Below are 24,114 nucleotides of genomic sequence, written 5' to 3' on the forward strand. Positions count from 1 at the left end.
TAGAATTCCACTTTAATCCTAAATTTGTCATTTATAAGAACTACATGGCTGTTCATAAATTTTTTAGTCTCTTTGACTTTAGTTTCTTTATGAAAATAAGAATGATAATACATAACTTTCTATGAAAATTAATCTACATATGCATACACATATATACATGCTTAAACTTAGTCTTTGCATATGGAAATCCTCTATGAATTCTAGCTTTAATTCATTAAAATGAGTTCTTTGCTTTCTCTTTTAAAATTCTCCCAAGGGTACAAAATTCACAATTTCATTAAATTTATAGGTATTTTATATTTATGAAAGATTTAAGATGTCAACTATTTGGTGTATGAGCCTTATATATGTTCATACTCTGTACCATTTATGAACTTTGGGCTGGTTACTTAACCCCTTGAACAACTTAATTTAGTCACAACCCCTATAGGTTAGTTTTCTTATTTGTAAAATAGTAAAACAATACTTGTATTATTGAATTGCTGTATTGATTAAAGAAAGCAACAATAGACAATATTGATTACTTTTCATACTTTATTAATTTAATTCTCATAAGAACCTTGTAGGTATGTACCATTGTTGCTGTTTTATAGGTGGAAAAACTAAGACTTAAACAGTCTAGTGTCCAGTGTCATACCACTAGCAAATGGTGGAGCCAGGATTCTAATCTAAGTCCTAAGGCTCTAGAACCCACAAGGACATATCCACTGTGGTTTTTAAATTTTTACACAGAGCAAGTGCTTAGTGAATTGCAGCTGCTTCTGCTCTTACCAAAATACTCACTGTATTCTCTGATAGTTTTGGTGACTAAGAGTACCCCCCCATGTAGCTTTATGTAAAAATTAAAATTTAAAGTGCTTTAGAAACTGACTTCTTTCTTCTTCTGTGTACAAAACTATGCCTAAACAATATATACACAATATTTTAGATACATATCTGCTAAAATGTTATAGCTGTTTTAGTACTAATATCATATGATGTATACCTGTGAACATATATTAAGGAAAATACAGAAAATGTTCATACTTAAATGGACAGTTACATGACTATTAAAAAGATTGTTTTTCCTGAAAACTTGAGATTAAGTCTTCTTGCTGCTCATTAACACTTTTCTGAATAATGAGCTTGGACAAAACTAATCTTGCTGCATTTCATTGTTGATTCTTAAATTTGCACTCAATTTTTGGTTACTTATTAAGTACCTTTTTTCTTTGTTCAACTTTTATATATTTCTCAATTATTAAAATTATATGTGATTTTTGACATCAAATGCTATATGTGTGTGTATATATACACACACATATATATAAAATGTATACATATATATATATTTAAATTCTGCCACTACTGCTGCTGCTAATCAAGAATCTCATCACCCCTTTTTTTACTTATAATATTTCATCATCTATAATGATTGAGAAATTATTTTATATAGATACAGGTTGTTTAGATGAGCTTTAACAAAATAGTTCTTGTTGAGTTTTAACCTCTAAATAATAGCAATTACTCTTTTAGTCATTATGGTTTTATTCAGTAAATTGCTAGGTTTCCCTTTTTTCCCCTTTCCTTCCTTGATGCTATGCCTCTATTGTGGGATTTGTCTCTATATTTAGGCTCCAAATCAAAAATGGGGACAAATGCTAAATGCAAAGGTAAAAGTTAAAAGCTTCTAACCAGACATCAGTTCATGTTATAAAGTGGGATGATACTTGAAATGTTTAATATAGTTAAGTCTGCCAAATCATGTGAATACAACTTGTTTTTCATTTTCATCATATTTGGTTTTAATAATTAGATATTTTTATCAATTCAGAGAAAGTTGTGAACTTTCTTTATATCTGATTTAAATAGTTTTAGAAGGTATGTATTTCTTTTTGTGTAAGATGTTACCAGTCGTAACCATTCCACTATCTTTTCAAGATGAGGAAGCTTTGAACTAAGTATATTTCATTTGAAATGAAACTAAATGTGATTTTTTTGTTGTTGCTGATTCTTTGATTTAATTTGGCAAACCCACATTAGATAATTTAGCAGAAGAGGAAGCATATTCTTTATCCTATTATAGTAAAACCTCTCACTAATTCTGAATTTATGATACTTCAGATGCAGTATTTGTGATCTTTATTTGAGTAAAAAATTCAAAGTAATTTCTTCCTCTGAATTTTCAGGGTCATACTTTTAAGGGGAAACCTGTCTAAAATCACTAGCTTTTCAAACCAAGGGCTCAAGAAATGAAGGATTCCTTCAACGTGCCTTCAACCTCTGGGTCCAGCAGTTAATTCTTGTATGTTAAAGGACTTTTATGTTTATGGTACATTTTAATGTAATATTGGCCTATTTTGAAGTATGGTATAGGTGAACACATTTATTGTAGCTTTTAGTGTAATCTGTGATCTGTTCTGCGTGAATGTAACAAAACTAAATTTTTACTTAAATATTCTACAATTAATATTTTTTGGTAAGTCATATGGGCCTACCAATTATGTCATTCCGAATTAGTGAGGTTTTACTGTCCTAGTGTTATAAAGAGTTTAAAGCTTTTTGAAATGATAATCAGTTATAGAAAGTTAAGTCATAATTTAGGTAAAGTTTGCCTTACCTGAATATTACTGAAAATAAGGTTAAAAGAAAGGATGAAATGAAAATACATTGATTTGGTGTTGTTCTGTTTAGCATTCTGAAATGGGTAATGAATTAAAAGTGTGTGTCTGTAGTTTCACATATGTATCTGCATATTATATATAGTTATTTAGAATTACTGTGCCATAAGAGAGTGGTTTAGACTAGTTGACCTTTTGAAATTCCTTCCAGATTTTTATTTATTCTGTGTGCAAGGAATTTGAGTCTCGATGACATAAAGGTCATATTTTAATAGTATTAACATATAGTTTTTTTTTAATTAGGAAAAAGCAAGTTGTAGCTTGTATTTATACATTCCAAACTAGGGTTTTTATATTCTGGAATGTGGTTTTTGATGCTGTGGTTAAAATGGTAGAAAATTTAAAGTCAGAGTAGATTCCAGTAGTGGAAAAAAGGCCTAAAGCAAGCTTAGTAGAGGAAATTGTGAAAAGGATAGTGGAGGAAAAATTCAATGAAAACAGAAAGGTTTGGTTGAGGGTACTGATTGGGGGCAGAAAAAAGACTACAAAGCAGAATGGCTAGGGGGCTTAGGTGGGACAAGAGGTATGGTGAGAGTAGTTCATGAAATATAGTGCATTGAATAAAGCTTTTTGATCTTCATACATTTTTCAAAGTGCAGTTAAGTTTAGCAATACTGGACAATGTAGCCTTTTTGAGATCTGTTTGGGAAAGCTAAGTCACTTGGGACTCAATTTAAGATGACAAGTACTAACAATATCACTAAGAAAAATAATTGTTAAATGACTTTGCATGCAATTTTGTTAATGCAAACTAAATTTTCCAGTATAAAATTTAAGTTTTACATTTAAAAATTTATTTCTATAACTTAATTACCTATTTTCATGACATAACTGGCTAGCTTAATAGGTTTTATCCATAACCAGATCTTATCTTTGTTTTTATTGATTTAGTGATATTTGCAAACAGAGTATACAAGGAATCTTTTCAAATTTGCTTCTTTGCAGGTAGATTCTTGATCTATCACTTCTAACAGCTGCAGATTCTTCTTGCTTGTCCCTTTTAACATTTTTATCATTCTTCCATAGTAAACTGATAGTAAATTTTATTGTGAAGATAAATAATTGCTTAATTACAAATTATAACACTTACAGATGGAAGTGGGGAAAGAGGAGAAAAGGATGCAAGCAAAATCACAACGTATCCTCCAGGCTCTGTGCGATTTGACTGTGAGCTCCGAGCAGTACAAGTTAGCTGTGGATTTCACCACTCAGGTAGCAGCTGGAACGTTAGGGTATAACTGCCTTTTTACAATTGTGCTCAATAACTTGTTTAATTTTGATGAAGTAGCCTGTTAATTGTGTAAAAGTGTGACAGTATCTCTTAATTCTACAAGACTTTTGTATTGATTACAGAATCTCTTTTAAAAACTATAAGATGATGAACAGGTACTGTACATGTTCAGAGATCTGTCTTCTAGTCTGTCTTTTGAGGGACTTATTTTATAATTCATGAAATCACCAAAGATGAATTTATCTCCCTAATCCATTTTAGCTCTTATAAAGCACTGTAGTTTTTATAATATAGTCCTATATTTTCTTAATGTTTGATAAGAAAAGTTCATCATCAAATGTATTATCTTAAAATGTACAGAATAATCAGATTCTTAGTAAATTATTGACATTTGGGTTAGATAGCTCAGGTTGTATATTCAACCTTTATAAAAATTAAAAATGTTAATTTTCTTCTTTTAAATGAAATGTATTTTCTTATTCGATCAGGTATTGATAATCATTAAAACTCTACCATTTCATTGATGTTGTACATAATTTGTAGCATGTCAACCATCTGCTTCCTATAATTACCCTAAATGTTAGAAAGCAGGATTTTATATGGAATTATTCATTATCCAGATTTTATAGTTAATAAGAACCGATATGTTATTTAGCATTAATATTTTAAATGGCATTTCTAAGAATTTTAAAATATGTATTATGAAAAGCATGCATTTTAATGACCTACAAAAGTGTTTTTCAAAACTAAAATTTATAGATTCTCATTAAGTACAAATTTGGATTAGCTTCCATTATCTGTTTTTAATGACTATAGATTTTAGAAAATGAAAATTACACTGTTTTCCATATAGTTATGATAGAAATATAAAATGTATATAATGAAAAAATAAAGTTGTATATTTTGGTTTCAGTGGTTTTAATGGAAAATGGAGATGTGTATACATTCGGATATGGGCAGCATGGGCAGCTAGGACATGGAGATGTCAATTCCAGGTACTCACTGACTTTTTGTTTGAAGATGCTGGATTCTTTCCCATGGCCCTCTTTTCTTTTTAATCCTTAGTGTTTCTTTTCATCTCTCTTCTTAAATATGCATTCCCAGAATTTAAATATTCATATGCTGTTGCAAAATATGGACCTTGAATTATTGTGGTTCCTGATTTTGTGGTTGAGTGCTTTTGTGTGGTAGGTAACCATGTATTATAAGGGAAAAAGTTGATTTACATTTATGCATTTTAGATATAAAATGATTATGTTTATCACAAAATTCAACCATGTTCTTAGTGTCTCTTTTTAAAATTTTGAGTATGTGATAGAAAAGACAGTAAATATCCTCATTGCATTTTTTAAAATAGCAGCAATGGGGTTGGCGCTGTAGCTCAATGGTAATATAGCATATGTGAGGTCCTGAGTTCCACCCTTGGCACTGCAAAAAAAGAAAAGAAATATGTAAATAAATAAAACATAAAAATCAACTGTGGATTGATTCAATCATGTTCCTTAATGTTGTCTGTTTTGAAATGTCATCATAAAGTTATTAAACTTATGAATAATTTTCAACAAAACCTTTTGGTCTTAATAATAAACTCTTTTGACTTATCCCTCAAATAGCAAAGAACTATCTAGAGGAAACTTCTAGTAGTTCTCTTCTAATATCCATTCTTCCCTAATTCAGTTGGTAGTAAGTCTGTTAGTCTGTTGGTGACATGACCATAGGGCTGAAGACCACCTTTCTCAGTCTCCATTGCAGCAAGATGTGGCCACATGAACTATAAATTTATGTGCCACTTTAGAATGAAGCTGTTAAAAGGAGGTGGGTATGTCTCTTCATTTCCCCTTCTTTTCTTGCAACTTGCTGGCTAGAATGCATGGCTGGTAGAATTCAACCTGTGTTGAGAATGAGAGATACAGGTTAGAAATAACGTGGTACTCTGACAAGATAAGCTGTCACAAAAGCTCCTTACAATTAGGTGCTACTTGAGAAGTAAACTTCTATCTTAAGTCTCTTTACTTTGGCCTTCATTACAACAGCCAGTACAGAGTGCTTTTGGTAAAAAACAATAGAAAATTCAACTTTCTTAATTCAGGTCTTCCCAAAAGGAGATACCAAGACAGGATTAAAAGTGCAAAGGATTTATTAGGGGGAAACTATAAAAGATAAAATAGGAAAAGAGCAGACATAGAAAAGGAGATCATTCAAATACAGTGCCCACAGGTCTAAGATCCTTGTAAAAGGAGAGGGAAGAAAACTTTGAGTAGGAAGAATAGATAACAGTGCAGTTTTGAGGACATTTCAGTCAGGCCAGTGGAGTGCCTCCAGGCTGAGGTTGCCTTGGAAAGAGTTCTGCATTGGACAGGGAATGGACCTGTGTTCAGACCTTCACCTTGCTTAGTCATCCACTCACAGCATTTCAGGAGAGATAAATGGCCTCATGGATCCAAAGAGACAACACCTGGGGCTGACAATCAGCTTTGCTTCCTCCAGCAGTTTATCTTAAAGGAGATATAAGCGATTTGTGTCTGTAGAAACCAGACTTATTTTTCAAGTCTGGAGAGGCACAGGGCAGTTTCAGGCCAAACTTGATCCAGCAGTTCACCTCTCTTCTGCTAGACAAGCACTCTACCACTGAGCCACACCCAAAACTTTTGACTCAGCAGTTCATTTTGCACAAGAAGCCACTTTTTGACTTTCCATTTTACCTAATTCTTCCTTGACTCAGATTGTTATTTCATCCCTGCCAGAATCACAGGGACATCTGTGGTTTCTCATTTACATACACTAAAAGGAAGGTTCTCTTCCAGATATTAAGTTAAACCCACGTCTCCTTTCATTTAAACTTGAACTCAATCCACTGCTGTGACAGGGATGCATTTAGGCCATTTGTATGGTAGAGACCAAAGATTCCATAATTCATGTGTATGAAGAAGCTAGTGACTTTTTTTCTGTTTCACATTGAAGACTTATGACACAGAAGGTTCATCGTCATCTTCAACATTATTATTGTCTTTACTTAACTGGTAGTTGTTTTGTGAGCCATATAAACTGGAAATAGTGTGCTACAGTTAAACATGATGGAGTCTCAGTTATGTGTGCAGCACAGAAAGGCACTTTTTCCCAAATCAGACTTTTATATTATTGCACAAAAAAGAATTATCAGCTGTAATTTGTGGTCTTAAAAAGGTTGGAAGGGAAATAGTAAAAATCATGATTATGCCCAACATGTTATTTTGCTGTTCTCTGTAAAGAATGAGCAGCATAAGTCAAGATCCTGCCACACCACATTGAGCTGTGGTGGCTGTGAAGAGGTTACTGGAAAATATTGCTTTTTTTGGTCCTGATAATACCAGCAAGCACCATTCCTTAATTTACAGTGACTCCCTGAGGTGACAGTATCACAGCAACACACTCACTGTTTTTAATAGCTTGAATTTACCATCTTTGTGAAATAAGATAGCTTTTAATGTTGAAACAAGTTATCAGGGTTTTTATAGAAGACTAAACTCTGGTAGGATCTGCTTTAACTGCCCAAAGTTGTTTCTTTACAACATGGAAAGTTTCACTAGTGCTTCCCTGAAGTGACTTGTAACTGGAAGGCTGGTAACATTAACCCTGGGCAGAGCTAAGTGGGATAATACAGTGTAGTACTACCTACCCAGTGTTTCCACTGGACTGCAGTTCATCAAGACTGCTTCTGTTTCACCCACTCTGGTTGCCCTATTGGTCTCCATCAGTGTGGAAGTTGAAAGGCAGGAACTAAAAACGGTATTATTAATTTGGAAAGGAGTTTAGAATGTCAGTGAAGGAGTAACCACAGAAGAAACAAAGAACCTATAGTTCACATTAGTTCTGAGAAAACAAAATATTGATGGGTATTTGGTTAAAATAAAGTATATAGTTGGAAGGTATTCATGAAAAGTTTCTAGCAATCAAGTGCTCTTAATTGGGAATTATTATATAGCACACATCAGTGTGTTGATTAATGTAAGATAAATATTGTATACAGGATGATGAATGTAGAAAAATGCTATGGATAGTCTCTTTAATTGTTTCCCTGTCAAAATGGCTAAAAATCTCTATATTGGGTCCTGATGCCATCATTTGGTGTAGCTATATGACCTTGGTCAAGTTGCTTAGCCTTCTTGTGCCTCAGTTTTTTCCTCTGTTAAATGGGAGGAAGTATATCTCCTTCTGAAGATTATCTAAGAATTAGAAGAGATAATACTGTGTGCTAAGTAAATACTAAGTGCTCAGTAAATGTTAATCATTAGCATTGCTACTGTATGTCAGAAGACTTGTGAGGACTTTTATACATTCACTCAAGACAACCGTTTTTTACTTTGTTTTGATCAGTTTGTTTAAATTTCTGAATTCCAAATTCTTTTACCATTTTCAGTAAACTTACACCTGGATATTGGGAAATGCTTTTATTCCTCTTTTCTCAGTAGGATAATGTTTTTGAATATCATTTTTTTTTTTTCCTGCTCTCCTGTTGTTTTGCACTGTTATGCTACCCAGTCATAGTGTCTGGAACCATTTTGGCAAGGTTTGCATCTTTATTTCACTACTTCTTACCAACTACATAATTATGATTTCTCTAAGTTTTCATTTTTATATCCCATAGCATTGTGGTAAAATTAATGTAATGTATGTAAAGTGCTTGTCATAGACACACATATCTAATTTTTCCTCTTGTTCTTCCTTTGCTAAATAATGTAGTAATTTAATAATCCATTAATATTGTCCAAAGAATTCAGAGGTCATAGATTAGAAGACCTGCAGCCAACTATGGGACATATCTTTTAAGCTCTATGGATCCACCCATAGAGTTACTTTGATAATCAGTAATACCATTTTAAATGAAAATGCTCTATAAATTGCAGAAAACAGACAATTATAGGAACTTTCTTTTCCTTGTTTAAATGGAACTAGATGCTTCTGTGAAGGCATACTATCCTTTGAAGTGGTAATTATTCATTTGCAAAAACTTTCTATACCTCAGAATTGACAACTGCTTGTTTTTCATTGCTGTTCCTACCAATTTTACTCCACCCTCAAGTAAAAACAAAACAAAACAAATAAAACTGCTATTTTGAGGCCATTCTTTTCTTACATAAATACTTGTCAGCCACTGTCTTCTATTCACTGAAAATTTAGCATCTGATTCACAGTATATTTTTATTCTGGTCTTATGATAGTTGTGACTTCAGCATCATATGAATGGTCCCATGCAATATTCTTATTTTGACACTCTTATATAGGTGAAATTCATTTCTACCTTCATGGAAGTATTTCCCATGGCCCCTGGCTGAATCCAACACAGTTATAAATTAATTCTTACTAAGTTTAAACACCTATAATCTGAAGCCATTTTCTTCTTCCGTTACGTAGTTCCATGGTGGTTGCCTTTATCAGTACTTTATTCCCTACTACTCTACTTTTTTACTCTTTCATCCTTTTCACTCTACTTCCTAGCCAAGTTAGAGATTTTTATCATCTCTTCATTCAAGATAGAGAAAATCTGCTTAATAATAGTATAATAGTATCCTCAATTTTTCACGTTTCTGGTCCTGTTATTAGAACCTGGCAAAACTTTGCATGAATCAATATGTCTATATTTTCCATGCCTACCCTCAGGTTTCTGGAAAGAAAGAATCCCCATAACTCTGAAGATTATTACATGATTTTCAGATTTAACCAATTCCTTTGAAGTGGAATTGTAACTCTGCTGTTTTGAACTGTTTGTTTTAAGATATTTTGAGAGAATTTGATGAAATGTTTGGGCTCTCTCTTAAGTAGATTAGAAGAATATACACATGACAGTTTGCTTACCAATTTAGGGGGTTCCCAGAACTCTTGAGGCTCACTCATGGTCTTCCTAAAAGTCTTGTCAATCAAATTTTAAAAGCTCTTGATCTTTTAAAATTTTAAAAGTTCTTGATCACCACCAAGTAAGCAGATTTTCTCGATCTTGAAGTTCCCTGCTCACCCACCTTCTTTCTTTCATCATAGAATGTCCACTCATATCACATAAAAAAAAATAAAATTGTTAGAAATTCTTCAGCCCATCAAATCTGCACACTTGGCTACTTCTATATCATTTCTCTACTCCTATCCTCAATTTACAGTGAAAGAGGAACTTGCCTTGTTCATGCTGTAAAACCTGCGTGGCTTTTCTTTAGGCATGTGGTTCTGTTTCTTTTCTTCTTTCTTATCTCTGTCTATCCAGTCTCTATCTTCACTCACACTTTTTTGCTGGGGGTGTGTGAGATTGGGGATTGAATTCACGGGCACTCAGCCACTGAGCCACATCTCCAGCCCTATTTTGTATTTTATTTAGAGACAGGGTCTCACTGAGTTCCTTAGCACCTCATTTTTGCTGAGGCAGCCTCCTGAGCTGCTGGGATCACAGGCATGCATCACCAAGCTCCTGGCCTTCACTCAGCCTTTGAAACTTCCTTAAATCTCTGTTATCTCAAAAAGAACAAACTTCTGCCAGACTTGTAACACATGCCTATAATCCCAGCCTCCAATCCCAGCATCTTGGGAGGCTGAGAAAGAAGCATTGCCAGGTTCAAAGCCAGCCTCGGCAACTTAATGAGACTCTGTCTCAAAATTTAAAAATTTTTTTAAAAAGGGGTTAGGATGTAGCTCAGTGGTTAAGTGCTCTTGGTAGCTGTCCCCCACACCCTGTTCCCCAAACAAACTTCTTCAGTCTCATTTTCATTTTTATTTGTTGGTTCTCCTTTCCTTTTCTCTTTACTAATGGGATACTTCTAGGGCCTTTGCCTGTGCTCTATTTACTCTTGTTGGCTATGGTGTGGCTCCTGCTTCCACCAAAGAGTCTTCTGCTAAGTCAAGTAGCCACTTCTATGTCTCTCCAGAGTATTGAACATGTATTTTATTTTCCCTTTTTGAAACTTTCTTTCAGTGGCTCTCCCTGCCTGGTGTACTGAACATCTGTGAGCTTTCCTTTCTCTCTCTTTTTTTTTTTTTTTTAATTTTTTATTGTTGGTTGTTCAAAACATTACAAATTTCTTGATATATCATATTTCACACTGCTTCTCTGTCCTTTCTCTTATCTATACCTGAAGTGTTAGCAGAGACTCTTTAAAAACCTAGGATCTCTTTCCTCTTTCTAGTAGCCTCATTTCTTCTCATGGCGCAAGTGAATGTTACCACCACCTACCTTGTTGCTTAAGTAGAAAACCTTCCTTGCCTCATATCAGTCATTTATCAAGTTTGGCTGGTCCTCATCCTTACTTAGCTGTCAAATTCATCCATTCTTTTCACTCCACACTGTTCCTAGTTCAGGCCTTCATCATAACTCACTCAGACTCTAGTAAAATTTTCTTACTTAGGCTTCCAGCTGCTAATCTTGCCCCTTTCCAATTTGTTTTTCATTGTAGTGTGAATAAACATTATTTTTAGGTGATTTTAAGAAACATGAAGTGTCATAATTACATTGTCTCAAAGCAAAGCTATCCTGTTATGTGTGAACTATTTCTAATTACAGATATTGGTTATTTTAATTATAGATAATAGTTAATAAAATAGTTACTAGAAGTAGGAAAGAATATTAGGATGTCATTTATTATAGTTACCATTTATTAAATGTTTATTGTGTGCTGCCAAACACTGATTTAAGCACTTGATATGTATGAACTTCTTTATTATTTACAAAAATGATGTGAACTAGATACTGTTTATTATTGTTCTCTGTGATATATAGGAGAAAACTGAAACACAAGAAGTATGAGTGACTTGTTTAAAGTCTTGGTCTCGTTGTTGAGTGGCAGAGCAGGACTTACAGTGAGCACTTGGGCTGTAGAGCCTGAGCTCCTAGCCACTGCTGTGATTGATACCTCTCATGATACTGTAATAACTGACTCAGTAACTACTGTGTTAAAATCTAAGATTATAGTGATAAAAGTTAGAAAAGAGGATTATAAAACTGTTTAATCTAGTTCCTAGGTTGAATGTTGAATTCCTGTTAAAGTATCACATAATTTTTATTTTGTTCAACAAAGATCTTTGACATGCCATCCAGACTATAAGGTATCAGATTTTTTTCCTTTTAAAATAAAAGCAGCACTAACATTTTAGAAAAATTAAACATTATGTGTTCATAATTAGGGTAGTAATTTCTGAATATCTAATTATGAACACATAAACATTATATGGAAGTAGTTTCTAAATAATCTCCTTAAAGGTAGCATTTTCATCTTTATTTACCTAGCATATAGCATGGAGACAGGTATAGCATCTAATTAAGTATTAACTGAGTATCTTTTTTAGTACCTTTTTCTACTCCTATTGCACTGTTTGTTTATTGTTTTTTGTTGTTGTTGCTGTTGTTTTTAATATCAGATGGGTGACGTAAGGAATTGACTTAATTTTTTTTTTTTTACCTAGGGGATGTCCCACACTTGTTCAAGCCTTGCCAGGCCCTAGCACACAAGTCACTGCAGGCAGCAACCACACAGCAGTCCTTTTAATGGATGGACAGGTCTTCACATTTGGAAGTTTTTCTGTAAGGAATTTTTTAAAATATTGATAATATTGCATCAAACCATTGACTTATAATTTATCTACCTTATCTTTTTATGGTTCTGGTGAAATTCTTATTTTATAATAATTGCATATGCATATTTCTTACCTCCGCCTCCAATACTCACAAAACCTGAATGGCATTCTTTGAAAGAATTTTCACCTTAAGATTTATACAGTGAAAACTACAGAACCCTAAAGAGAGAAATAGAAGAAGACCTTAGAAGATGGAAAAATATACCCTGTTCATGGATAGGAAGAACTAACATCATCAAAATGGTGATATTACCCAAAGTTCTCTATAGGTTTAATGCAATGCCAATCAAAATCCCAACGGCATTTCTTATAGAAATAGATAAAGCAATCATGAAATTCATATGGAAAAACAAAAGACCCAGAATAGCAAAAGCAATTCTAAGCAGGAAGTGTGAATCAGGAAGTATAGTTGATACCAGATTTCAAACTGTACTACAGAGCAATAGTAACAAAAACAGCATGGTACTGGTACCAAAACAGGTGGGTGGACCAATGGTACAAAATAGAGGACACAGAGACCAATCCACAAAATTACAACTTTCTTATATTTGATAAAGGGGCTAAAAGCATGCAATGGAGGAAGGATAGCATCTTCAACAAATGGTCCCTTTCTCTCACCATGCACAAAAGTTAACTCAAAATGGATCAAAGAGCTTGATATAAAATCAGAGACTCTGCACCTGATAGAAGAAAAAGTTGGCTCCGATCTACATATTGTGGGGTCGGGCTCCAAATTCCTTAATAGGACACCCATAGCACAAGAGTTAATAACTAGAATCAACAAATGGGACTTACTCAAACTAAAAAGTTTTTTCTCAGCAAGAGAAACAATAAGAGAGGTAAATAGGGAGCCTACATCCTGGGAATAAATCTTTACTCCTCACACTTCAGATAGAGCCCTAATATCCAGAGTATACAAAGAACTCAAAAAATTAAACAATAAGATAACAAATAACCCAATCAACAAATGGGCCAAAGACCTGAACAGACACTTCTCAGAGGATGACATACAATCAATCAACAAGTACATGAAAAAATGCTCACCATCTCTAGCAGTCAGAGAAATGCAAATCAAAAACACCCTAAGATACCTCACTCCAGTAAGATTAGCAGCCATTATGAAGTCAAACAACAACAAGTGCTGGAGAGGATGTGGGGAAAAGGGTACTCTTGTACATTGCTGGTGGGACTGCAAATTGGTGCGGCCAATTTGGAAAGCAGTATGGAGATTCCTGGGAAAGCTGGGAATGGAACCACCATTTGACCCAGCTATTGCCCTTCTTGGACTATTCCCTGAAAACCTTAAAAGAGCGTACTATAGGGATACTGCCACATTGATGTTCATAGCAGCACAATTCACAATAGCTAGACTGTGGAACCAACCCAGATGCCCTTCAATAGATGAATGGATAAAAAAAATGTGGCATTTATACACAATGGAGTATTACGCAGCACTAAAAAATGACAAAATCATGGAATTTGCAGAGAAATGGATGGCATTAGAGCAGATTATGTTAAGTGAAGCTAGCCAATCCCTAAAAAACAAATGCCAAATGTCTTCTTTGATATAATGAGAGCAACTAAGAACAGAGCAGGGAGGAAGAGCAGGAGGAAAAGATTAACATTAAACAGAGACATGAGGTGGGAGGGAAAGGGAGAGAAAAGGGAAATTGCATGGAAATGGAAGGAGAACCTCATTGTTATACAAAATTACATATAAGAGGTTGTGAGGGGAAAGGGGAAAAAAAAACAAGGGAGAGAATTAAATTACAGTAGAGGGGGTAGAGAGAGAAGATGGGAGGGGAGGGGAGGGGGGATAGTAGAGAATAGGAAAGGTAGCAGAATACAACAGTTACTAATATGGCATTATGTAAAAATGTGGATGTGTAATCGATGTGATTCTGCAATCTGTATATGGGGTAAAAATGGGAGCTCATAACCCACTTGAATCGAATGTATGAAATATGATATGTCAAAAGCTTTGTAAAGTTTTGAATAACCAATAAAAAAAGAGAATTTTCACCTCTAGCTCAGCACTAGAATTTATTGATTTAACAGATGTGTTAAGATTGGACATGGGTATTCCATATCAGAACCCTTTAATCATTCAGTAGAGCTAATTCTGTCATTTTGAAAGTTATTTCTCAATTTTAAAAGATTCATTTTCTTAATACATAGAACTGTTTCTATTTTAGAACTTTTTAAAAGCCTAATTTTTTAAAATTAATTTGCTTAAAATTATGCTTCTCTTTTTCATCTCCTTTTATGTGTTTGTCTGCCTATCTGTTTCTCTCTTTCTCTCTACCAAAGCTTGAAGAGTGAACATGCTCTGAGAGTTTTATAAAGTTTGGGAATAGTAGATATTAAATAAAATCTTCCTAAGACTGTGCTGATAAATCTGTACCATCTCTGACATGAGTAACTGTTCGGAAAGAACTGTAAAACTTAAGTCTTCAGGGTGTAATTTACAACTCTTAATTAAAAACAACAACATGTGAACTTTAAAAATATGTTGTTTGAAAATGATTTCAGAAACTTACAGAAAGTCTGCAAAAATAAGAATAATATATAAAGTGCATACATCCTTTAATCAGATACCCTTATTGGCTAAAGAGTGTATGGCATTTTACATGCTATTCTTATTTATTTAAGAGCTGAATAGATTTATCTATTGGTATTATTTCAATCAGTTTAGTTCGCACATGGGGCACGCTATTAACTGTGTGTGCTTAGATGTGTTTGTATGTTGTGTATGTATTTTATAAAATTTTCTTCTGAATATTTTAACAATAATTTATGTGTACTCTAGCCCTTTACTCATAAATATTTTAGTTCATATTTGGTCAGTGGATTTAGTTAATACATATACATTTTTTGGTATTTTTTTTTCCCCCTCTCCATTCCAGGATCAGGCATTGCATTTGCTTTTCTCTTTAGTCTATAACATTCCCATAGGTTTTTTTATTTTTATTTTTCATTTGCTGTGAAATTTTTGAAGAATAATGTACTTTTTTTCTTGTTTAATAAAATGTTTCTCATTTTTGTATCTCTGATATTTACAAAAGTGGTAAGCTCAAACAGATGTTACTCTATTTCATTTCCCTGCATCCCTGCTTCCCCTCCCCCTTTACCTCTGTAGGTAATGAATGCCATTGTTTTCTAATTAATCTTTCTTTTATTTTTATCAATAAGTTAAATAAGCGCATACATACACAAACACACCACTCAGATATATATACACACACACATATATAATTATTTCCATCTCTCTTTTTCTTTTTTTTAATGTTTTTTTAAAGTATTTATTTTTTAGTTGTAGTTGGACACAATACCTTTATTTTATTTATTTTTATGTGGGGCTGAAGATCAAACCCAGGGCCTTGTACATGCTAGTTGAGCACTCTACCATTGAGCTACAACCCCAGCCCCTCCATCTCTCTTTTTCAAAAGGTGTTTTTTTTTTTCTATATATGCTCTTTTGTATTTTGCTCCTTTCACTTAATATACCTTCTAGAAATAACTCTATGTCAGTTCACAGAGATCTTTCTTTTTCTTTTTCTAAACTTCTGCATAGTTCTTTATTGTATGTATATATTGTAGTTCATTTAGTTAATTTTTGTGTGTGTGTTCTTTTATGGTGCTGGGGTTCTAACTCAGAGCCCAACACATTACTAGGCAAGTACTCTGCCACTGAGATACATCACCAGAAATCCTCCACCCGCCCCCCCCCCACCCCCCGTTTTAAAAATTTTTTAAAAATTTGAGATAAGGTCTTGCTAAGTTGCCCAGGCTGGCCTTGAATTTGCCATCCTCCTGCCTAAGCTAAGCCTCTCAAGGAGCTTGGATTATAGGCATGTACCACCATACCTAGCCAACTTTTCAATTTCTTAGCTTAGAAATTTCTTATGATTATTACAAAGTTTAAGACCTTGTAATATTTTGCAATGATAATAATAATAATAATAAATACTGTTAGAAGTGTATCTTTGAGGTAAATTCTAAGAAGTGAGGTTAGTGCCTGTGTAGGTTTGTGGGATATTAGCAGTTCTGTTTTGCTTACACATCAGCAATGGATGAAAGTCCCTATTTCTCTTCAGCCTTACCACACAATATATTGTCATGCCGTTTTAGTTTGTGCAGAGTTCATAGGTGAGAACCATCAAGTCTTGACCTTATTAATGTTTTGAAATTAAGCGTTGAACTCACTTTTGGAGGATTGTTTTGTCTGTGCTTTTTTGAAGTCCTCTGCATTCCTCTGTTCCCCTTTCTAACTCTCTTTCATGCTCTTTGAGTAGTTGGTGTTGCAGGGTGAGGCAGGCAGAGAGAACTCTATTGGAATTTGGTTTCTTTCTCTGGTTACTGGTAACTTAAAGACTCTAATATCTGTTGTCCTATTTTAGTAAGCATTTAAGCCATTTGTGATTCATGTTGACTTTGTGTTGTTTGGGAGGAGAAATGTGACAAGATGTGAAATCAGTTAATTGTTATTATTCTCCAGCCCCAGAAGTTCTAGTTGCAGACTTTTATGAACTCAAGTGTCTTATTTATAACGACATTCTGAGTCCCTTTGGGGGATGTTGTGGCATCTTTTATTTTTTGGTTGCTTTCACATGAGTTCATTGGTAGGAAGGGAGTGCATGTTTAGTTCAGCAGTCAATGTAATTTCTTCTTCCTTTCAAAGCAGAATATTTCCCTGTATAAAATATAATTCCTAGTGCTGGGGTTGTGGCTCAGTGGCAGAACGCTTGCCTTACACATGTGAGGCACTGGGTTCTATCCTCAGCACCACATAAAAATAAATAAACAAAATAAAGATATGTGTTCATGTATAACTAAAAAAAATATTTTTAAAAAGATATAATTCCCTCACTGTTCACAATTTTATGCTCCTTTACTTTTGTCAAAAAATGATAGACATTGAAAAAGATGAGAATAAACATTGAATGATTTGGCTGCTTCTCTAGTCATGTACTTAACTTTCCCTTTTCCTTATACTTCTGCATTGAAGCTCAGTTGCTTCTGCAGTTGTAGCTATTTACTTTCTATTATGTTAAAGGACTAAGGGAACTCAGTAGAAGAATTTGACCAGAGTGTTTGAATTACTTTAGGCTCCCTTGTTCTTCAAGTTTTTGCCATGGTTGGTTGATCATTCCTGTTGTGGAAATGCTTGTAAATATTCTGAAGGCCACATGCAGCATTTTCTGCCTTCCAGCCGTTTTAGGAAGGGAATGCTGTGGGGAAGGAGAGGTCCTCATCCTATATGAATGAATGATATAGTCTGATCCAACATCAACATTCTTCTATTCTTTTTCAGGTACTTGCATAGTAGTGAAAAACTTTGTTACTTTTTAAACTCTTACCTAAACAGGTACCTATAGACATTCATATTGAAATAATATTAAATATTTAATATTTATTTGAGACATCACATCTCATCATTGATGATCCTGTTTATTTTAAAACAGAAATAAACACAAGGTGCAGTGGAACATGCCAGGAATCCCAGTAGCTCGGGAGGCTGAGGCAGGAGGATTGCGAGTTCAAAGCCAGGCTCAGCAACTTAGTGAGGCCCTAAGCAACTTAGCGAGACCCTGTCTCTAAATAAAATATATTTTAACAAGGGGCTGGGGATGTGTCTTAGTGGTTGAGGGTCCCTGGGTGCAATCTCTGGTATTACCTTACCCTTCCCCCCATCAAAAATAAAGCCAGGAATGAAATAATTTACTACTATATCATGTAAAAATTACCAAACTTTTTTAAGAATTGATGAAGCACTTATTAATTCTCATGTACTTGCTATGTCATGGATTTTTCTAATTGTATTAACAATTCCAGTATTTATTATTTGATATTTTACCCAAATATTCTCTCTTGTGGGTTCAATAGTCATGTTCTTTTGTAATTTGAACTTAAAATGTCAAAGATATTTTTTAAATGAACCATTTATAATACTGTTTTAAACATACTTGTGTTAAAAATAATTAAACATATTTATGGTTTTTTTAAATGTAGATAAAGACAATGTATTTTGGGAACATTTTCTTTTTTCCTTTTCTTTCTTTCAATAAAAAGGAAAAAGGTTTATTGCTTTTCTAGCAAAGGAGAAACACAAGGGACTCCTGTCTCAGAAGCTGTTCCTGCTCTTCAGCAGGAACAGGGGCTTTTAATGAAGTGATTCAAAGGCTATATTCCATGTGTTCTCTGTTGGAGTTATAATTCACTTGTTAATTTGGGAGATAGTCATTTCTGCTATCTTCTGGTACTATTGGTGAACATTTCTTGCATGGGAAAGTATCTCAAAAAATAATTTTGTATTTGGTCCAAATTTCATATGTATTTCATCTATTAAGACAAACAGTTGATGAAGAATAAGTTCTCATAGTGGTATTTTTAAATCTAATGTCTCTTTACCTTTACAAAAAGTCTAGTTCATTCATCCAACAATGTTATTAATATGATTTATTTAATTTTTTAGAAAGGACAACTGGGAAGGCCAATTTTGGATGTGCCATACTGGAATGCAAAGCCAGCTCCCATGCCTAACATTGGATCAAAATATGGAAGAAAAGCCACTTGGATAGGGGCCAGTGGGGACCAGACTTTTTTACGAATTGATGAAGCACTTATTAATTCTCATGTACTTGCTACATCAGAAATTTTTGCCAGTAAACACATAATAGGTAATACCAACAACATACAAATGTCCTCCCCCAAACCCTTGTGTGGGTTAATATAGTAAATGGTTTGTTGTTCCCTATCATAATGAAATACAGTCTTAGAACTTTTTGTATTTTTCTTTCTTTCTGTTTAAAGAAATTTAAATAAAACCTCTAAGTGGCTGTGTTTATATGTGTCTCTATGCTGGAATAATTGGGAGAATTACAATTCAGAATATTCATAAGTTAGGCAGTTGTATAAATATATGGTAAATTATAAAGTGAGGAACTTTCTACATGGTTTCTTGTTAGTAAATAATAGGTATTAATTTTATGGGTGGTTGTAATGATCAAATTTTGAAGTTTCATTAAAACCAAGATATCACTTCATACTTGTCCATGATACCATGAATAATTAATAATAATAATAATTAATAATTAACAATAATAATAATAATAGAATGGTATAGCATAGATATTAGGAGCATGTGTTGTGGATTTATATAGCTGAAAGTTGTAATTCTAATTCTGCCACATAAAGATTTACTACTTAAGGTTATGTATGTTTCAGCTTTTCACCTGTAAATTGGTGATAATTTACTTACTTGGTGGGTTTGGGAGAATACAAAAAGGTAATGCATATTAAAATTACATATATATTTTTCCCCTAAGGCCTGGTACCTGCTTCTATATCAGAACCTCCTCCATTTAAGTGTCTTTTAATAAATAAAGTAGATGGGAGCTGTAAAACTTTTAATGACTCTGAGCAAGAGGATCTTCAAGGATTCGGTGTGTGTCTTGATCCTGTGTATGATGTAATTTGGAGGTAAGCATATAATAAACAAGTTTTGATTAGATTATACTTTTTTCATAACATAAAATTCATTTATAGGCAAATTTGTCACACATGAGAACACTCCTGTTTAGTAATTAGAGTTTTATCATGGTGATATACGTATTAATTAATGAAGCACTTATTCTCATGTACTTGCTACATCAGAAAATTTTGCCAGTAAACACATAATAGGTAATACCAACAACATACAAATGTCCTCCCCCAAACCCTTGTGTGGATTAATATAGTAAATGGTTTGTTGTTCCCTATCATAATGAAATACAGTCTTAGAACTTTTTCTATTTTTCTTTCTGTTTAAAGAAATTGAAATAAAACCTCTAAGTGGCTGTGTTTTTATGTACTTCATAGTACAGTGTAATGGTTAAGAGCACATGTTTTGAGCCTTGCTACCTAGTTTTATCCCAGCTCCATAGTCTTCTCTGTCACCTTACTTTGTGTGCCTCATTTTTTTCATTTATAAAAATAGGTATTATAGTATAGAAACTCATAAAGATAGTGTAGAGGTGTGATGCTGCATCATGTACAGCCAGAGAAATGAAAAGTTGTGCTGTAATTGTGTACAATGAATCAAAATGTATTCTACTGTCATATATACCCAATTTTAATTAATTAATAAAAAAATGGAAACTGATTTTTAAAGCAAAGCCTTCTTCTTTTGTGAGTGATATAAATGTAAAGCTTGTTAATAGTGATGATATTGTAAAAGTATATTTAAGAACAAAATCCACCATAGGTATTAAGCAGGGTTCAGGTACAGGGCTTTGGAGAAAGCACAAAATTCAGGAGCTTATCGTTTGATTTCTAAGTCCAGAATAGTGATTATGTAAAATGTTGATTAAAGTTATAGAAAACTGATAACAAGCCGTAGTCTCAATTTATAATGAATAAATTATAGTTAACAATATTACTGGAAAAAAGGTAGTGTAGAAATATTTGCTGCTATGTTATGAGTTTTACTTTTAAGAGTTCTATTGTTAATAATTTTTAGTCTGTCTGTAATGCTGTCTTATTACATAGAATTCATTCTATTTCTTGTTTCCATAAACATGTAACTATTAACATCTATATAGAAGAAATTATGCCAAAAGCAATACAAAATAAAAAATAATTACGCCTGCCCTTTAGCAGTGTACATAATAAAATACCCGTTTTGGCAGAGGAATCTATAGGATTATATAAACTTGGTAAAATATTAAAATGTAGCAAGAAAGTTACATAAGAGTATTAAGAAAGAAATTATATTGTACTTGTTTGAAATATGATTTATGTCCATAATGAATAAAGTAAAGAGTTATTATTCTCTCTTTTTAAATTTAATTGATTTTTTAAAATACTTGATAGTGAATGCATTACAATTCTTATTACACATAGAGCACAATTTTTCATATCTTTGTATATGAAGTATGTTCATGCCAATTCATGTCTTTATAATGTACTTTGGTTTTTTTGCATTACAATTCTTATTACACATATATACCACAATTTTTCATATCTCTGTTTGTATATAAAGTAGGTTGACACCCAATTCATGTCTTCATATATGTACTTTGGATAATGATGTCCATTACATTCCAGTTTTATTCTCAGTGTTTCTAGCTTTGCATACTGGTGGGACAGAGATGTACCCTACCATTACCAGAGTGGCTTATCACTCTAAGCACTTTTTTCTTTTCGCTTGCTGTATTTATTTGGCTGGTTGTAGTAGTTAGTAATTCCAGTAAGTTGCAAGTTTGAAGTAGCATATGTGAGAAGAGAGAGACTTTTTCCTTCTTCTTCCAGCAGCCCAGTCCTGCTTGCATTTTCATCAGCTCCCATTTCTGAAGACATCATAGTTTCTTTTGGAAGGAATTGTAGTGCTTCCCAGTTTGTTGATTTGTTTACTGTCTGGGCATTTTGTGACAAGACATGGAAATAAGAATTGAATTCTTTCAGGTATCTGTGGCAGCATTTTGCAAGGTAGATTAAACAAGGAGAGACTTCAAGTGAGTGGTCTTTTGTGGTCATTCTTAGAAAGAGAATGAAATACTGAGAACCAAAGTTAATTAAAGTGGTACAGTCCGATAGAATGGAGAGAATAAAGAAAGAGTTAAGTGTTAAGAAATTCTTTATAGTTACTTACTGAATAGAAATCAATGTAGAGAGATTTAGTTACCAAGGAATAGACTCTGATTTGGACTTAAATGTAAGTTGATTTGCTTGCTTCCTTCCTTCTTAAATGTTTTATTTGTAAATAAAGTAAATTCATATTAGCATGACAAAAAAATTGACAACATGAAATTTATTTCTGGATACATTCCTTAAGTTAGAGATAAAAGTATAAATGCTGGGAGTTCAGATAAACACTTGAACTAGATCCCTTTCCCTGGGATCTTAACAGAACTCTGAAATATAATATCCATCTAGTTAAACCTTATCTTTTTCATATATGATAGCAGCAATGAATAGGACAGATGATCTTAAGTGCTTGCTACCTTCTACATCATTTTCTTCATTGTTGCAAAACAGATTAAAAGATGAAGGGCAATCTCCTGTGTTTCTCAGTAAAAAAGGTAGGAGATATTTTCCCCTCCAGTCAAGATTACAGTTTCTTTCATTATCCTGACTTCTAGCCACTTCGTGTATTTCAGTAGGGCCCTTTTATTTTACAGCTATCACAGGTATTGCAGATCCAGTATTAGCTTACTTTAACCTTTCTTCTCATCTCCACCTGCTTCCTTTTGTATGGTTTCTATTATTTGATGCCATTTCAATTGCATGTACTTTGCTTCTTCCTTAAGAATATAACAATTCAAAAAGTTGTATTTTTTTTTCTCAGCAATAATTTTGCGCTTTGTCCTAGTCAGTAAAGAACAATGTCATTATTAAAACCGTTAAAATTCTATACTCAGTACATAGCAAATATACCTGTTTTCCCATCAGTGAACATTTTAGATTGTTTTCTAAAGTTTTGGTTTTACCTACAATGCTACAGCAACATATATGCACACATATCCACTCAGTTTTTTGTTTTTTTTTAAATATGTGAGAGTATTTCTATGAGATAGCTTTCAGGAATCAGAATCGTTAAGAGATAAGCTCATAGATTGTGGAGGTAGACTGCTAAACCGACCTTCAGCAGTGTCACTTTGTAGTAGAATTCATATGTCCCTATATTGTCAGCATCAATAATTAGTTATCATTTTCATTTTTTGCTATTTTAGTTTTATTATTTAATAAATGTATATTAAGTTTCTACTATATGGTAAGTAAAGAATGATATGAAATATAGAAGATAGTAAATGTCCTGCTCTTATGGAACTTATTTTCTTAGTGAAGACAGACACTATGTGAAGGCTAATAAATAATATACTTTGTAGATAGTGCCCAGGAAAAAGAGGATGCTGTGAGAATACAACACTGTCCTCTCTTCCATACAATGGAGAAAATATAAGTTAAGACCTTTAAGTATGAGAAATAGGCATTGAGAGTCAGAAGTTTTGTAGGCAGGGAGAGATTAGTAGGCCTAAATGCTTTTATGTAAACAAGATTGGCAGTATTTTAAGAATTTGAAGAGAGCCATTATAGCTAAAGTATACTGAATGGCATGAAATAAAATCAGAAACCAGGTGTGGTAGCATAGGTCTGTAATCTCAGCTGTTTGGGAGGCTAAGGCATTAGGATCGAAAGTTCTAGATCCAACCTCAATAACTTAGCTAGACCCTGTCTCAAAATGAAAAAGGGCTGTGGATATATCTAGGTGATAGAGCACTCCTGGGTTTAGTCCCCAGTATAGTAAAATAAATACATAAATAGCAAAGAGATTGGTAGGGTAAGGACTTGTAGAACTTTGTAAACTAGATTAAGGAATTAGCATTTTCTTCAAAATAGGAAAGAAGCCTTTCTAGGAATGTGAGTTTAGAAGTGATATTGAGATTATACTTAGTGTGGAAAAGTATTGGAAAAAAGTAAGGTAGTGGCTATTGCAGTAGTGCAAGGGGGAAAGATGATGGTTAGCTAGCTTGAACTAGATTAATTAGCTTGAACTAGAGTGGATAGTAGGAAAATGAAAAGTAATTGTAATTTTGTCTTATGTATGCTTCACATATTTTCTTTCACCTTCTCATCTTTAAACTTCTTAATGGGTGT

General features: G+C 33.4%; 1 protein-coding gene across 11 annotated transcripts in view; it reads left to right on the forward strand.

The window, feature by feature from the left end:
• Mycbp2 (MYC binding protein 2) overlaps nt 1-24,114 on the forward strand; it is a 272,185-nt gene that overhangs the window by 97,555 nt on the left and 150,516 nt on the right. For 10 of the 11 annotated variants that reach the window (XM_071611434.1, XM_071611435.1, XM_071611436.1 and 7 more), the window contains 5 exons: nt 3,753-3,872; nt 4,805-4,886; nt 12,307-12,424; nt 18,953-19,157; nt 19,806-19,959. In XM_071611434.1, coding sequence (XP_071467535.1) covers nt 3,753-3,872; nt 4,805-4,886; nt 12,307-12,424; nt 18,953-19,157; nt 19,806-19,959 — 679 coding nt within the window. Of the gene's footprint in view, nt 1-2,183; nt 2,285-3,752; nt 3,873-4,804; nt 4,887-12,306; nt 12,425-18,952; nt 19,158-19,805; nt 19,960-24,114 lie in introns of those variants that run through there. The other variant, XM_071611442.1, reaches the window with a different exon arrangement.

This window comes from Marmota flaviventris, chromosome 4, assembly GCF_047511675.1.
Source record: "Marmota flaviventris isolate mMarFla1 chromosome 4, mMarFla1.hap1, whole genome shotgun sequence".
Taxonomy (NCBI): Eukaryota; Metazoa; Chordata; class Mammalia; order Rodentia; family Sciuridae; genus Marmota; species Marmota flaviventris.